At 31.6% G+C, this 17531-nt stretch overlaps 1 protein-coding gene across 7 annotated transcripts in view; it reads right to left on the reverse strand.

Moving 5' to 3' along the window:
• The window catches only part of LOC142225441 (acyl-coenzyme A diphosphatase NUDT19-like), a 147702-nt gene that overhangs the window by 45044 nt on the left and 85127 nt on the right, over positions 1–17531 (reverse strand). For all 7 annotated transcript variants that reach the window (XM_075295192.1, XM_075295194.1, XM_075295193.1 and 4 more), the window contains 3 exons: positions 16446–16693; positions 16120–16380; positions 13614–13695 (listed from right to left, as the gene is read on the reverse strand). In XM_075295192.1, coding sequence (XP_075151307.1) covers positions 13614–13695; positions 16120–16380; positions 16446–16693 — 591 coding nt within the window. The remainder of the gene's footprint in view (positions 1–13613; positions 13696–16119; positions 16381–16445; positions 16694–17531) is intronic.

Raw genomic sequence — 17531 nt, forward strand, 5'->3', positions numbered from 1 at the left:
AACCATGCAAAAATTGGTTCACATCGGTCCATAATTATATATAGCCCCCATATAAACCGATCCCCAGATTTGGCTTGTGGAGCCTCAAAGAGAAGAAAATTTCATCCGATCCGGCTGAAATTTGGTACATGATGTTGGTATATGGTCTCTAACAACCATGAAAAAATTGGTCCATATAGGTCCTTAATTATATATAGCCCCCATATAAACCGATCCCCAGATTTGGCCTGTGGAGCCTCAAAGAGAAGCAAATTTCATCCGATCCGGCTGAAATTTGGTACATGGTATTGGTATATGGTCTCTAACAACCGTGCAAAAATTGGTCCACATCGGTCCATAATTATATATGGCGCCCATATAAACCGATCCCCAGATTTGGGTTGCGGAGCCTCAAAGAGAAGCAAATTTCATCCGATCCGCCTGAAATTTGGTACATGATATTGGTACATGGTCTCTAACAACCATGCAAAAATTGGTCCACATCGGTTCATAATTATATATAGCACCCATATAAACCGATCCCCAGATTTGGCTTGCGAAGTCTCCAAGAGAAGCAAATTTCATCCAATCCGGTTGTAATTTGGAACATGGTGTTAGTATATAATCTTTAACAACCGTGCCAGAATTGGTCCATAATTATATATAGCCCCCATATAAAACATTCTCCAGATTTGACCTCCGGAGCCTCTTGGAGGAGCAAAATTCATCCGATCCGGTTCATATTAGGCACGTGGTGTTAGTATATGGTCGCTAACAACCATACAAGGGTCTCGTAAATTTAAGAAGATTTTTACAATAATTTATTACAAGAATTTTCCAGAATTTTAGTTCATTTTTCGTATCTTCAACGAAAATTAACTACTCGAAAGGAAATTTTACAAATTCTAAGTAGCAATCGTTTAGTTCATGGCCTACAAAATACGATGGAAATTTCCTTAAAAAATTTCTTAACTGGTAGTTAAAAATTCGTTTGTCATGCTATAAAACTACATGGATGAAAAAGGCTGTTTTTCATATGTTTGGCTATAAACATTATATGTTTGGAACACAAATTTTTAAACACAATATTTTTGAGTGCAAGCATATAATGTTCATAAACTAGCATAACATGTTTGGGACATATATGTTAATATGTTAGAACATATTATGTTTGGGACATAAAATGTTTGTAAATATAAAATGTTTGGATGCAAACATATATTAATTTAGAAATAGCCTATAAACATATATGTGTTTAGTAGCTTGGAGCGCTATTTAACAGGGAGCGATATTGAATTAAGTTGGTGGTTGTTGCTTGTTATTACAAAATTAACATTTTATTTTTCCTTGGGCAATTGATCAGCTACTTCTTTGATCCTTACAAACTGTGTGGTCCGCTGTTCGAATCCCCGTCCGGCAAAAGGTAAAATTAAAATAAAAAAAATCATACAATTGAATAATTTCTTCTACAATGTTTGTATTACAGAAAAAGGTGCTAAGAACTAAAAAATCTCGTGGAAGTGAGAAAGATGTGGGGGAATATACAATTGGGCAGAAACAAAATTTTGAGCATTCAGGTCGAAAACCTATGTTGTTAGCACCTATATTACCAGTTTATTTTCATAATTCATTATGATTGTAAATATATAAATAAATAAATAAAATTTTGAGCACAGTATTGTTTGGGAGAATTTTTTTTAAGCATATAATATTTTTGGGTGCAAAATGCTTCCAAACATATTATATGTTCACATAATAACATACTGTTTTTTGGAAGACAACATTATTGAATTTGGATGCAAAAATACAAAATGTTTGGAACTTAGACTACCCAAACATATATTGTTTAGACCAATATGCTTTCAAACATATTATATATTGGAAGAGATCAAACATATAAATGTTTGGGCAATACCCAAAAATATATATGCTTGAAGCAAAATATGTTTGGGAGTATATGTTACAGAAGCGATTTTTTGTGAGCGTGTACTTGTGAAATGTAAAGTATTTTCTAAATAATAAGTGCAATTTACTATAAGATTTTTTTGTATGCGAAAATATTTTTTTACGAAAAATGAACTTGAAAGTGGATAGCAATTTCTTACTGACGATTCCTATAGTTAATAATTGTTGGTAACAAATTACCCAATGAAATATTTTTAGTTCACATGTAATTAAATTTATAGACATTTTCGTCAAAAATGGTAGATAACATTTCATGAAAATTTTTGCAAATTTTAAGTTAAACGTTTCATCGTTCATAAACTGGTGTACCTTTACGAATATTATTCTTAGAGTAAATTGTCAGCAGATGCGATAAACTAATGCATAGTACAGAGATCTTTATCGGCATAGTGGAATGTGATGAATGTAAAGATGATGTTACTTGAGTTTTGTTGGGTATACATGAGCGTGGGGTTGTTTTTATTTTTGTTCATTTAGTGGTTTGTGTGTGTGTGTGTTTGTTATTCGTGGATGGTTTATTTGGCTGGATGAGGTGTTGTTTTCAATAAAGGCACATGTGTTTTGTTGTTGTAGGAATGTTTTGGCTTTGCTTGGTTTTGTTTGGCATGCTTCAGTTGTATAGTTGGCGTTGACGTGGGCTGTTGCATCTTTTGAGTAGGTATGAAACAAGGGATATAAAGGCATGGAATATTTTGGATTTTTGAGACATATATTGGTGTTTGTTTATTAAACCTTTTAAATGAAAGTTATTAATATTTTATCGGTAGTTTAGAAAAAAAGTTATTAAGAATATTTAGGAAAATATGTTGAAATTGAAAGTGTATTGAAATTTTTATTAGTCCAAGTAAAAAAATTAATATTCAATTCCAGATGAATTTGGAAAATTTTTGTTATATCTCAGCGTATAGTTTATTGATAAATTGGTAGGTATTTTTTTAATATGACTTTCTTTTAAAAAGAATATTTTTTATGTATATTATTATTTGTTAATTTTTTTTGGAAACCAGTTTAATGTTTTCTTTGTTGTAAAAACAATATTTAATTTCAGAGCAACTCCAGATGGATTCGAACAAATTTAAAAAATTTAATGTAAAAACAAATATTTAATTTCAGAATAACCCCTTAAAAATTTGGACAAATTTTTTGTACTCATTTGCCTGTAATTTAATAGTGAATTGGTAAGGATTCTTTAACTTTCTTCTAACCCTCGACAGTCATCCTTATTTTTTGTACATTAATGTCATCCTTCGTCATTTTGACTACGGTTCATTTCAAGACGCTATAATTTTTATCGTGAGCGAAAAAGTGAACCAAACTTGAATTTATTTTCAATTTGGTTTTAATTCGTATAAAACAAAAATTCATAAAACGGTCGAATGCATTTTAAATCGAAAATGAAATTACGTGTCGTCATTTTGACGAATGATGGCTGCCTAGGGTTATCAAGAATATTAGTTTTTTTATGCATATTGTTATTTTTTCATTAGATTTTTTGAAAACCTATTTAATAATTTTATTTAATGTAAAAAATAAATATTTAATTTCAGAGTAACCCAAATAAATTTGGACAACTTTTTATATTTCCCCTCAGCATAAAATTTAATAGAGAATTGGTAAGTTTTATATTAAAACATCGATAACAACACAGTTTATTTAGAGTTTATTTAGAATACTTCATTATTTCTCTAATTGTTTCAGGTACAAATTTTATGAGATATGTTTTCCAAAGAAAAGTTGAATTCCATACACCATTTAATAAAACGCCCCCCAAATTTGGTAAGTTACAAGCTAAAATGAAGAATTAAAAATTATATTTCATTACATGGTGTTAATTTTTAACAATTTTCATTATTGTTTCCATTTTTTTTCAGCAATGTGGAAAAATTACCTACGATGAATAAAAAAAGGATAAGTCAAAATGTCCAAACAGCGGGTTCAAATGAACTACTCTCTGTTCCACGTGGTCATAACTTTTATTCACAAAAAACATTGTATTAAGAACTTTCATCATACGTTTTTATAATAAAGTACTTTTTCTTAAAGAAAGTTTAATTGTAATGTATGAAAATGTTCATAATAGTAAAACGGTTTGTTGTTCCTTTAATTATTTAATTTCTCTGTACTGTGGAATGATTGATTTATTTATAGTTTAGTCGTCGACATTTTAAAGAGATTGTTAACCAATTTTTATTATCGTGTTTCCCACAAAATAAGCAAGTAAACCAAAATAATACTGACTTTTTAACTTGGTAGGGGTATAAAAATCTTATGGTGTTGTAAAAATGAACTAAACTACAATGTTAAAGATGAACTAAAATTTAAGAGAATTATAAATTTGACAAGTTGAAAAAAATCTTAAGGGCTAAATCATGGTCAATATTACTAAATTTTATTTCTAGAGAAAATCTTGTTAAAATTTTATTCGGTTCATAATAAAATTTTCATCACTGTCAAAATTTTATTTCTATAGAAAATTTTGTCAAAATTTTATTTGTATAGAAATTTTTTTTCAAATTTTATTCCGTTCATAATCATGGTTGCCACTCGAGCCAAAAATAATCTACCAAGATTTTATTTCTATAGAAAATTTTGTCAAAAGTTTATTTCATTCGTTTTGTTTGTTATTGTTGGCTTCTCTTCAATCGTTATTGTTGTTTTTTTGTTTTTTGATCTCAGCTTAAAGCCATGCATTGACTAAACTACAAGAGTAGCATAACAAACAGAGGAAAAGTATGCTTGTCAAATTTATTTGGGCAAAGCCCTATAGACTGCAAGATGGTTGGATGTACAGCTGTTTCGGAATTACCACATTCCTCATCAGCATCCTCTACTTGCAGCAAAACTATCAACCAATTATCAGAATAAATTCGGGTAATTCACTCAACCCAACGTGAACTACACTTGAACCTCCCGAAAAAGGGTTTGATAGTCGGCTACTGCCTAAACAAATTTGCCAGCATATCTCTTTTCCTTTGCCAAACTCAAATCATCGATTTGTATGTATTTGGCTGGGTTTGTTTTTGAGCGTGCTTCCTCTATCTTCATTCGTTTTGTTTGTTATTGTTGGCTTCTCTTCAATCGTTATTGTTGTTTTTTTGTTTTTTGATCTCAGCTTAAAGCCATGCATTGACTAAACTACAAGAGTAGGTAGGTATTTTTTTAATATGACTCTTTTAAAAAGAATATTTTTTATGTATATTATTATTTGTTAATTTTTTTTGGAAACCAGTTTAATGTTTTCTTTGTTGTAAAAACAATATTTAATTTCAGAGCAACTCCAGATGGATTCGAACAAATTTAAAAAATTTAATGTAAAAACAAATATTTAATTTCAGAATAACCCCTTAAAAATTTGGACAAATTTTTTGTACTCATTTGCCTGTAATTTAATAGTGAATTGGTAAGGATTCTTTAACTTTCTTCTAACCCTCGACAGTCATCCTTATTTTTTGTACATTAATGTCATCCTTCGTCATTTTGACTACGGTTCATTTCAAGACGCTATAATTTTTATCGTGAGCGAAAAAGTGAACCAAACTTGAATTTATTTTCAATTTGGTTTTAATTCGTATAAAACAAAAATTCATAAAACGGTCGAATGCATTTTAAATCGAAAATGAAATTACGTGTCGTCATTTTGACGAATGATGACTGCCTAGGGTTATCAAGAATATTAGTTTTTTTATGCATATTGTTATTTTTTCATTAGATTTTTTGAAAACCTATTTAATAATTTTATTTAATGTAAAAAATAAATATTTAATTTCAGAGTAACCCAAATAAATTTGGACAACTTTTTATATTTCCCCTCAGCATACAATTTAATAGAGAATTGGTAAGTTTTATATTAAAACATCGATAACAACACAGTTTATTTAGAGTTTATTTAGAATACTTCATTATTTCTCTAATTGTTTCAGGTACAAATTTTATGAGATATGTTTTCCAAAGAAAAGTTGAATTCCATACACCATTTAATAAAACGCCCCCCAAATTTGGTAAGTTACAAGCTAAAATGAAGAATTAAAAATTATATTTCATTACATGGTGTTAATTTTTAACAATTTTCATTATTGTTTCCATTTTTTTTCAGCAATGTGGAAAAATTACCTACGATGAATAAAAAAAGGATAAGTCAAAATGTCCAAACAGCGGGTTCAAATGAACTACTCTCTGTTCCACGTGGTCATAACTTTTATTCACAAAAAACATTGTATTAAGAACTTTCATCATACGTTTTTATAATAAAGTACTTTTTCTTAAAGAAAGTTTAATTGTAATGTATGAAAATGTTCATAATAGTAAAACGGTTTGTTGTTCCTTTAATTATTTAATTTCTCTGTACTGTGGAATGATTGATTTATTTATAGTTTAGTCGTCGACATTTTAAAGAGATTGTTAACCAATTTTTATTATCGTGTTTCCCACAAAATAAGCAAGTAAACCAAAATAATACTGACTTTTTAACTTGGTAGGGGTATAAAAATCTTATGGTGTTGTAAAAATGAACTAAACTACAATGTTAAAGATGAACTAAAATTTAAGAGAATTATAAATTTGACAAGTTGAAAAAAATCTTAAGGGCTAAATCATGGTCAATATTACTAAATTTTATTTCTAGAGAAAATCTTGTTAAAATTTTATTCGGTTCATAATAAAATTTTCATCACTGTCAAAATTTTATTTCTATAGAAAATTTTGTCAAAATTTTATTTGTATAGAAATTTTTTTTCAAATTTTATTCCGTTCATAATCATGGTTGCCACTCGAGCCAAAAATAATCTACCAAGATTTTATTTCTATAGAAAATTTTGTCAAAAGTTTATTTCATTCGTTTTGTTTGTTATTGTTGGCTTCTCTTCAATCGTTATTGTTGTTTTTTTGTTTTTTGATCTCAGCTTAAAGCCATGCATTGACTAAACTACAAGAGTAGCTTAACCAACAGAGGAAAAGTATGCTTGTCAAATTTATTTGGGCAAAGCCCTATAGACTGCAAGATGGTTGGATGTACAGCTGTTTCGGAATTACCACATTCCTCATCAGCATCCTCTACTTGCAGCAAAACTATCAACCAATTATCAGAATAAATTCGGGTAATTCACTCAACCCAACGTGAACTACACTTGAACCTCCCGAAAAAGGGTTTGATAGTCGGCTACTGCCTAAACAAATTTGCCAGCATATCTCTTTTCCTTTGCCAAACTCAAATCATCGATTTGTATGTATTTGGCTGGGTTTGTTTTTGAGCGTGCTTCCTCTATCTTCATTCGTTTTGTTTGTTATTGTTGGCTTCTCTTCAATCGTTATTGTTGTTTTTTTGTTTTTTGATCTCAGCTTAAAGCCATGTATTGACTAAACTACAAGAGTAGGTAGGTATTTTTTTAATATGACTCTTTTAAAAAGAATATTTTTTATGTATATTATTATTTGTTAATTTTTTTTGGAAACCAGTTTAATGTTTTCTTTGTTGTAAAAACAATATTTAATTTCAGAGCAACTCCAGATGGATTCGAACAAATTTAAAAAATTTAATGTAAAAACAAATATTTAATTTCAGAATAACCCCTTAAAAATTTGGACAAATTTTTTGTACTCATTTGCCTGTAATTTAATAGTGAATTGGTAAGGATTCTTTAACTTTCTTCTAACCCTCGACAGTCATCCTTATTTTTTGTACATTAATGTCATCCTTCGTCATTTTGACTACGGTTCATTTCAAGACGCTATAATTTTTATCGTGAGCGAAAAAGTGAACCAAACTTGAATTTATTTTCAATTTGGTTTTAATTCGTATAAAACAAAAATTCATAAAACGGTCGAATGCATTTTAAATCGAAAATGAAATTACGTGTCGTCATTTTGACGAATGATGACTGCCTAGGGTTATCAAGAATATTAGTTTTTTTATGCATATTGTTATTTTTTCATTAGATTTTTTGAAAACCTATTTAATAATTTTATTTAATGTAAAAAATAAATATTTAATTTCAGAGTAACCCAAATAAATTTGGACAACTTTTTATATTTCCCCTCAGCATACAATTTAATAGAGAATTGGTAAGTTTTATATTAAAACATCGATAACAACACAGTTTATTTAGAGTTTATTTAGAATACTTCATTATTTCTCTAATTGTTTCAGGTACAAATTTTATGAGATATGTTTTCCAAAGAAAAGTTGAATTCCATACACCATTTAATAAAACGCCCCCCAAATTTGGTAAGTTACAAGCTAAAATGAAGAATTAAAAATTATATTTCATTACATGGTGTTAATTTTTAACAATTTTCATTATTGTTTCCATTTTTTTTCAGCAATGTGGAAAAATTACCTACGATGAATAAAAAAAGGATAAGTCAAAATGTCCAAACAGCGGGTTCAAATGAACTACTCTCTGTTCCACGTGGTCATAACTTTTATTCACAAAAAACATTGTATTAAGAACTTTCATCATACGTTTTTATAATAAAGTACTTTTTCTTAAAGAAAGTTTAATTGTAATGTATGAAAATGTTCATAATAGTAAAACGGTTTGTTGTTCCTTTAATTATTTAATTTCTCTGTACTGTGGAATGATTGATTTATTTATAGTTTAGTCGTCGACATTTTAAAGAGATTGTTAACCAATTTTTATTATCGTGTTTCCCACAAAATAAGCAAGTAAACCAAAATAATACTGACTTTTTAACTTGGTAGGGGTATAAAAATCTTATGGTGTTGTAAAAATGAACTAAACTACAATGTTAAAGATGAACTAAAATTTAAGAGAATTATAAATTTGACAAGTTGAAAAAAATCTTAAGGGCTAAATCATGGTCAATATTACTAAATTTTATTTCTAGAGAAAATCTTGTTAAAATTTTATTCGGTTCATAATAAAATTTTCATCACTGTCAAAATTTTATTTCTATAGAAAATTTTGTCAAAATTTTATTTGTATAGAAATTTTTTTTCAAATTTTATTCCGTTCATAATCATGGTTGCCACTCGAGCCAAAAATAATCTACCAAGATTTTATTTCTATAGAAAATTTTGTCAAAAGTTTATTTCATTCGTTTTGTTTGTTATTGTTGGCTTCTCTTCAATCGTTATTGTTGTTTTTTTGTTTTTTGATCTCAGCTTAAAGCCATGCATTGACTAAACTACAAGAGTAGCTTAACCAACAGAGGAAAAGTATGCTTGTCAAATTTATTTGGGCAAAGCCCTATAGACTGCAAGATGGTTGGATGTACAGCTGTTTCGGAATTACCACATTCCTCATCAGCATCCTCTACTTGCGGCAAAACTATCAACCAATTATCAGAATAAATTCGGGTAATTCACTCAAGCCAACGTGAACTACACTTGAACCTCCCGAAAAAGGGTTTGATAGTCGGCTACTGCCTAAACAAATTTGCCAGCATATCTCTTTTCCTTTGCCAAACTCAAATCATCGATTTGTATGTATTTGGCTGGTTTTGTTTTTGAGCGTGCTTCCTCTATCTTCATTCGTTTTGTTTGTTATTGTTGGCTTCTCTTCAATCGTTATTGTTGTTTTTTTGTTTTTTGATCTCAGCTTAAAGCCATGCATTGACTAAACTACAAGAGTAGCTTAGTCAATGCATGGCTTTAAGCTGAGATCAAAAAACAAAAAAACAACAATAACGATTGAAGAGAAGCCAACAATAACAAACAAAACGAATGAAGATAGAGGAAGCACGCTCAAAAACAAACCCAGCCAAATACATACAAATCGATGATTTGAGTTTGGCAAAGGAAAAGAGATATGCTGGCAAATTTGTTTAGGCAGTAGCCGACTATCAAACCCTTTTTCGGGAGGTTCAAGTGTAGTTCACGTTGGGTTGAGTGAATTACCCGAATTTATTCTGATAATTGGTTGATAGTTTTGCTGCAAGTAGAGGATGCTGATGAGGAATGTGGTAATTCCGAAACAGCTGTACATCCAACCATCTTGCAGTCTATAGGGCTTTGCCCAAATAAATTTGACAAGCATACTTTTCCTCTGTTGGTTAAGCTACTCTTGTAGTTTAGTCAATGCATGGCTTTAAGCTGAGATCAAAAAACAAAAAAACAACAATAACGATTGAAGAGAAGCCAACAATAACAAACAAAACGAATGAAGATAGAGGAAGCACGCTCAAAAACAAACCCAGCCAAATACATACAAATCGATGATTTGAGTTTGGCAAAGGAAAAGAGATATGCTGGCAAATTTGTTTAGGCAGTAGCCGACTATCAAACCCTTTTTCGGGAGGTTCAAGTGTAGTTCACGTTGGGTTGAGTGAATTACCCGAATTTATTCTGATAATTGGTTGATAGTTTTGCTGCAAGTAGAGGATGCTGATGAGGAATGTGGTAATTCCGAAACAGCTGTACATCCAACCATCTTGCAGTCTATAGGGCTTTGCCCAAATAAATTTGACAAGCATACTTTTCCTCTGTTGGTTAAGCTACTCTTGTAGTTTAGTCAATGCATGGCTTTAAGCTGAGATCAAAAAACAAAAAAACAACAATAACGATTGAAGTGAAGCCAACAATAACAAACAAAACGAATGAAGATAGAGGAAGCACGCTCAAAAACAAACCCAGCCAAATACATACAAATCGATGATTTGAGTTTGGCAAAGGAAAAGAGATATGCTGGCAAATTTGTTTAGGCAGTAGCCGACTATCAAACCCTTTTTCGGGAGGTTCAAGTGTAGTTCACGTTGGGTTGAGTGAATTACCCGAATTTATTCTGATAATTGGTTGATAGTTTTGCTGCAAGTAGAGGATGCTGATGAGGAATGTGGTAATTCCGAAACAGCTGTACATCCAACCATCTTGCAGTCTATAGGGCTTTGCCCAAATAAATTTGACAAGCATACTTTTCCTCTGTTGGTTAAGCTACTCTTGTAGTTTAGTCAATGCATGGCTTTAAGCTGAGATCAAAAAACAAAAAAACAACAATAACGATTGAAGAGAAGCCAACAATAACAAACAAAACGAATGAAGATAGAGGAAGCACGCTCAAAAACAAACCCAGCCAAATACATACAAATCGATGATTTGAGTTTGGCAAAGGAAAAGAGATATGCTGGCAAATTTGTTTAGGCAGTAGCCGACTATCAAACCCTTTTTCGGGAGGTTCAAGTGTAGTTCACGTTGGGTTGAGTGAATTACCCGAATTTATTCTGATAATTGGTTGATAGTTTTGCTGCAAGTAGAGGATGCTGATGAGGAATGTGGTAATTCCGAAACAGCTGTACATCCAACCATCTTGCAGTCTATAGGGCTTTGCCCAAATAAATTTGACAAGCATACTTTTCCTCTGTTGGTTAAGCTACTCTTGTAGTTTAGTCAATGCATGGCTTTAAGCTGAGATCAAAAAACAAAAAAACAACAATAACGATTGAAGTGAAGCCAACAATAACAAACAAAACGAATGAAGATAGAGGAAGCACGCTCAAAAACAAACCCAGCCAAATACATACAAATCGATGATTTGAGTTTGGCAAAGGAAAAGAGATATGCTGGCAAATTTGTTTAGGCAGTAGCCGACTATCAAACCCTTTTTCGGGAGGTTCAAGTGTAGTTCACGTTGGGTTGAGTGAATTACCCGAATTTATTCTGATAATTGGTTGATAGTTTTGCTGCAAGTAGAGGATGCTGATGAGGAATGTGGTAATTCCGAAACAGCTGTACATCCAACCATCTTGCAGTCTATAGGGCTTTGCCCAAATAAATTTGACAAGCATACTTTTCCTCTGTTGGTTAAGCTACTCTTGTAGTTTAGTCAATGCATGGCTTTAAGCTGAGATCAAAAAACAAAAAAACAACAATAACGATTGAAGAGAAGCCAACAATAACAAACAAAACGAATGAAGATAGAGGAAGCACGCTCAAAAACAAACCCAGCCAAATACATACAAATCGATGATTTGAGTTTGGCAAAGGAAAAGAGATATGCTGGCAAATTTGTTTAGGCAGTAGCCGACTATCAAACCCTTTTTCGGGAGGTTCAAGTGTAGTTCACGTTGGGTTGAGTTAATTACCCGAATTTATTCTGATAATTGGTTGATAGTTTTGCTGCAAGTAGAGGATGCTGATGAGGTATGTGGTAATTCCGAAACAGCTGTACATCCAACCATCTTGCAGTCTATAGGGCTTTGCCCAAATAAATTTGACAAGCATACTTTTCCTCTGTTGGTTAAGCTACTCTTGTAGTTTAGTCAATGCATGGCTTTAAGCTGAGATCAAAAAACAAAAAAACAACAATAACGATTGAAGAGAAGCCAACAATAACAAACAAAACGAATGAAGATAGAGGAAGCACGCTCAAAAACAAACCCAGCCAAATACATACAAATCGATGATTTGAGTTTGGCAAAGGAAAAGAGATATGCTGGCAAATTTGTTTAGGCAGTAGCCGACTATCAAACCCTTTTTCGGGAGGTTCAAGTGTAGTTCACGTTGGGTTGAGTGAATTATCCGAATTTATTCTGATAATTGGTTGATAGTTTTGCTGCAAGTAGAGGATGCTGATGAGGAATGTGGTAATTCCGAAACAGCTGTACATCCAACCATCTTGCAGTCTATAGGGCTTTGCCCAAATAAATTTGACAAGCATACTTTTCCTCTGTTGGTTAAGCTACTCTTGTAGTTTAGTCAATGCATGGCTTTAAGCTGAGATCAAAAAACAAAAAAAAAACAACAATAAAAGTTTATTTCTATAGAAAAATTTGTTAAAATTTTATTGCTGTAGAAATTTTTGTCAAAATTTTATGTCTACTTTGTCAAACTGAATTATATACGTATTGGATCGATCTTTTTTGATTTAATATATACCACGTATGGACTTACATACAATTTAGAAGATGGTGTTAGGAGGTTTTAAGATAACTTGCCATCGGCAAGCGTTACCGCAATTTAAGTAATTCGATTGTGGATGGCAGTGTTTAGATGAAGTTTCTACGCAATCCATGATGGAGGGTACATAAGCTTCGGCCTGGCCGAACTTACGGCCGTATATACTTGTTTAATTTAAAATAGCTTCATATCACTTTTAACATTTGGTTTTTAAAGAAAATTGTTCGGTGTGCCAATACTTATGTGTGTCATTGTATCTGTCATCTTACCTACATATGAATTCCATAGGAACTTAACTGCTGAAAATTTAAATTAAAATTTCAATAAAACCGGAAAAAAGATAACTGCAATTTACTTTCTATTAACTGGCAGTTAAAGCCCAATTGAGCTACATGAATATAGCCGTAAGTCCTTAATGAGACATAACATTGTTTGTATTACAAAAAAAGGATAATAACTAAATAAACCTCGTGGAAGTGAGGAAGATGCTAATAGGCAGAAAAATTGAGTTAGTCCTTATGAAAGTGTTTTTACAACCTGTAACAGAATTAAAAAGTACATACTTTTCTTCCAAACTAACTTCCTTACAGCGAAAAAAGCAAATCAGAAACGATAATTGTTTATCTAAAATTACGTTTGGAAGGAAAGAAATATTTTTTTGCGTGTAATTATATATAATAATAAAACAAGCAATGAAAAGGGATTAGATACAATCGCTTGTCATAGTTTTTTGTTCATAAAAAAATATTTTATATAAGTTTGTCGTTTGTCTAAAAGTTCGTTCCGAAGTATATTGTATTGTGTTTTTTATTTGTCTTACCATATGCTCTTTAACTTCGTCTTTATCGCAAAATATATTTGGCTTTTCATTTAGAAATGTAATGTAGAAAGCTGTTTCGTATCTGCAAAGTTATAAACAAACGTATTTTAGAGATAGAACAAGAGGGTAATAATAAAGTTGTAATTGAACTGAAAAACAATGTCAGCCAACATTTTGGATCAGCCATTATGGATCAAATTTGATATAACTCTTGAAATGAATACTGTAGCAGTATTGAAAATACGTCCGAGGCTTCCAGACTTCACTGAAAAAAACAGTGAACCCACCAGGAAGAAATCTTTAAGTTAATTTTAGAAAATTTTGAATATTTTTAGAAAATTTTAACTAAACAGTATTACAAACGCTGGCATCACGCCGATGTCATTGAAATAAGTAAATATTTTTCGACAAATTCAAGAAAATGTATTAGACATAATTAAGTTTTTTCACATGTTAAAGAAAAATTTGTAGTTTGAAGGAAAAAAATGGAGTTAAAAATTGCAAGAATGTCTTTAGTGACATACGAAGTTCATGATGAACGCATTTGTAGTAAAATTTGTAAATTTAAAGAAATACTAAACTATTTTGTGGAAGCCACGAATTTAGTTAATATTTATGCTTCATTTGTGTATATTTTTTCCTCGGTTTTAGTCAATTTAACTAACGTAAGCAAAAAATTATTAAAGTAAAGGCAACATTCTCCAAACATAATAATTCCATGAACTAAAATAAAGTCAAATTGGCTTTAGTGAAATAGAGAGTTACGAAAAGTACTACCATCCACTATAGTGTACGGAAGGTACTACCATCCACTATGTCCGCTCCGGGTTTCATTAAAACATTGGAGGGCCATTGGACTCCTACTGGAAATTTTTCTGGAAAACGGCCAGTAGTGGTACTGCCAGTAGTACCATAAAGGCTCAGAGGTCATGTCCTATCGAGGAAATTGTATGGGAATTTAGAATAAAATGGGCACTAAACCTTTTTGGACGTTTCAAATCCTCCGGACCTGATGGAATTGCTCCGGCGGAGTTACAAGCAGTGACTGACAGAATTATCCCATGGTTGTCGGCGATATATAAAGGCTTCATCAACTTAGCATATATTCCAGGAAAGTGGGGGGAAACAAAAGTCGGAGAGGCTGATAGGTATTTATCTTAGAACTAGCATTGATTCAAGATTGCTCTCGAAACGAAAACATGCTTATTTGAAGGGCAGGTCTACTGAGGCCGCTTTGCATGAACTAGTCAGCTTTATTGAAAACTAATAAGACGCCGTTCGGACTCGGCTATAAAAAGGTCACTCGTCATTGAGCTTAACATAGGGCAGCAATCAGTGATAAGTGGTATCACAATGGTCTGAATAGCCTAAGTGACCATGAAATATCGGACTGCCACCACACATAACCTATCCTAAGGTTCATTGGATACAGGAACTAATAGACGAAATCCTACCGAAAATATAAATTTTGGCGCACACTGAAAAAAAAATACGTGATATTAAAGATTACGCAAACTATATTCTAGGACGCGAAATTTACAAAATATTAAGGACAAATATCTTTAAAATATTGAAATTTTAATTTTTTCATTAAATTTAGGACACAAATTTTGTAAATTTGCGTCCCTCCGTTAAAGTCGCATGTCTTTCAACTCAGGCAAACTTTTCTTAAGGTAAAAAAACATTTTTGATTTAAAGAAATTGTCTTTAAATTAAATGAAACACTGAATCTTTAGGTTTAAGATAAAAATACTTCAAATATAGGCTAAGACTTATTTTGAGGATTTAGCGTCTTTGGTTTAAAGTTTTTTTTGGAATTATGAAAACATTTTTTACTATGAAGTATCCGCTATAATTTGGATTTTTAAATTGGCATTTGTTTGTACGTGAGTACCTTTATTAATAAACCGCGAAACGAGAATGAAAATTTGATAAATTAGATCTGTATCCTAATTTTAATTTTATTGGGCCTAGATTTAAAGCTATCTCGCTCAAAAATTTCTTTATTTTAAAGAAGCCACATCTTTTACTTGGAGTCAATACCAAAATACTAAGGGGAGGTCAAAGTCTTTGGATCCAAGTAAACTTTTTTTGAGTGCATCGATGACTACAAACACTTAATGTTTTTAAAGTAGAATGTTGTCATAAATAAATAAAAGTGGTGGTGTACACAGCGGATGTCGTGAAAATGTCCAGATACAATCCCCCATGTTCCGATATTCGGAGTCGAAAATCGCAAGAATTTAGTTTTCTTATAAAGAAAAAATTGAAATACTAATGGACTTAAATTCAATTTTTATTTGAACTTCTTATCAAAGAGAACTATGTTGCCAAAATTTTAATTTGTATGTTTTAGGGTTAAGAAAATATCGTCAAACGAAAATGTTGCGATTTGCGATTCCGGATATCGGAACATACCCCAATATGTTGGCTGTCAATGTTAGTATGTAATTTAAAGGAAGACTGTAAGACTGTACTTAAACAATTTTGGTTTCAAAATATTTACCCTTTTCGAAGTACGGCTGGACTTGCCCAACAAGACCATTCATAAAGTCCCCATAGGTCAGGTACAATATTTAATTCACGACACATTTGTAAAAATGTTCTAGGGTCATCATGAACTGATTTCTGCCAGGACGATTTTTTAGGGAACAATTTGTAAAAACCCTGATTCGGTGGATCGTGCAACTGATCTTTACCACGACACATCAATATACCAACTTCTTCAAAAGTTTCACGTATAGCATTGATACGCAAAGAAATTTCCCTAAAATAAATACAAATAGGCCAATATGATGATTTTACTATTGGTATTTTTAAAGAATTTCTTACCTTGCCCATATTTTAGAACTTTTGAAAAATCTGTCGTAGCAACCAGTACCTTGAGGGGCCAATATTCTTGGTCTTTCCGTTTTGGAATCGACCACAACTAATTCCTTTAACATATTCTGGGTAACTCCGAATTCTTCAAAATATTTGAGCCATTCAATGCTTTCGTCGAATGGATCATATATTCCACCTGGGAAAACGCATTGATTTTGAAGAAGAGCTGTTCGGTCAGATCTTTTGATCAATAATAACTGAAAAGCAAAAAAACAAATAAAATTACTGCATTAACAAAATGAAATAAAAATAAGATTAAGGGATTTGGAGCTATATGAAGAGATGATGCACAGTGGGAGTAAAGAAGATTCTATTTGTAAGTGGGAAATTCCTAGATGTTTTCTCTATAAGAAGTTAGCATAAAGGACCAAAAATTGAGTTATCTATCCCAGCTGGATCTATACTAAAGGCAGTGGAAAGGTTCATTCGCCCGAACTGAAACATGTACTGTTTGAAAAATATGTTTTTCATATGTTCCGATATAAAAAAAGAGTTTCAGACAGAATTTTTAGACACAATATAATTAAGTGCAAAAATGTAATGTTCCTAAACTAGCATTACATGTTTGGGACACAAATGTTAATATGTTAGAATATATTATGTTTGGGTCATGAATGTTTCATAAAAATAATGTGTGAATGTAAACACATATAAATTTACAAATTTCGAGTACATATATATATGTTGTGATATTTTCTTCAGAGGACGACAGACAGAGAGAGTATACACCCAGCGGAGGTATATGATCACCTCAATCATGTTTCAAGAGCAAAATGTTATTTTTGGATGGTGACCATGTAACATTTTTATCGCAACCCACGACCTTTTGCATGCAAGGCAGACATGCTAACCACTGCTCCATGTGGCCAACAAATGTATGTTTCTGTTAAATAATGTTATGTTTGCATGGGTTCATGGGCGCTGCAAACTATGCTTATAAATGTAACTTATAACCATAATTGTCTACTGGTGACTATAGAAGCTACGTAGCCCAGTGCACTGAAAAAAAGTAAACTGTTTTATAGGAAGAATGAA

This window comes from Haematobia irritans, chromosome 2 (assembly GCF_050003625.1).
Source record: "Haematobia irritans isolate KBUSLIRL chromosome 2, ASM5000362v1, whole genome shotgun sequence".
Lineage (NCBI taxonomy): Eukaryota > Metazoa > Arthropoda > Insecta > Diptera > Muscidae > Haematobia > Haematobia irritans.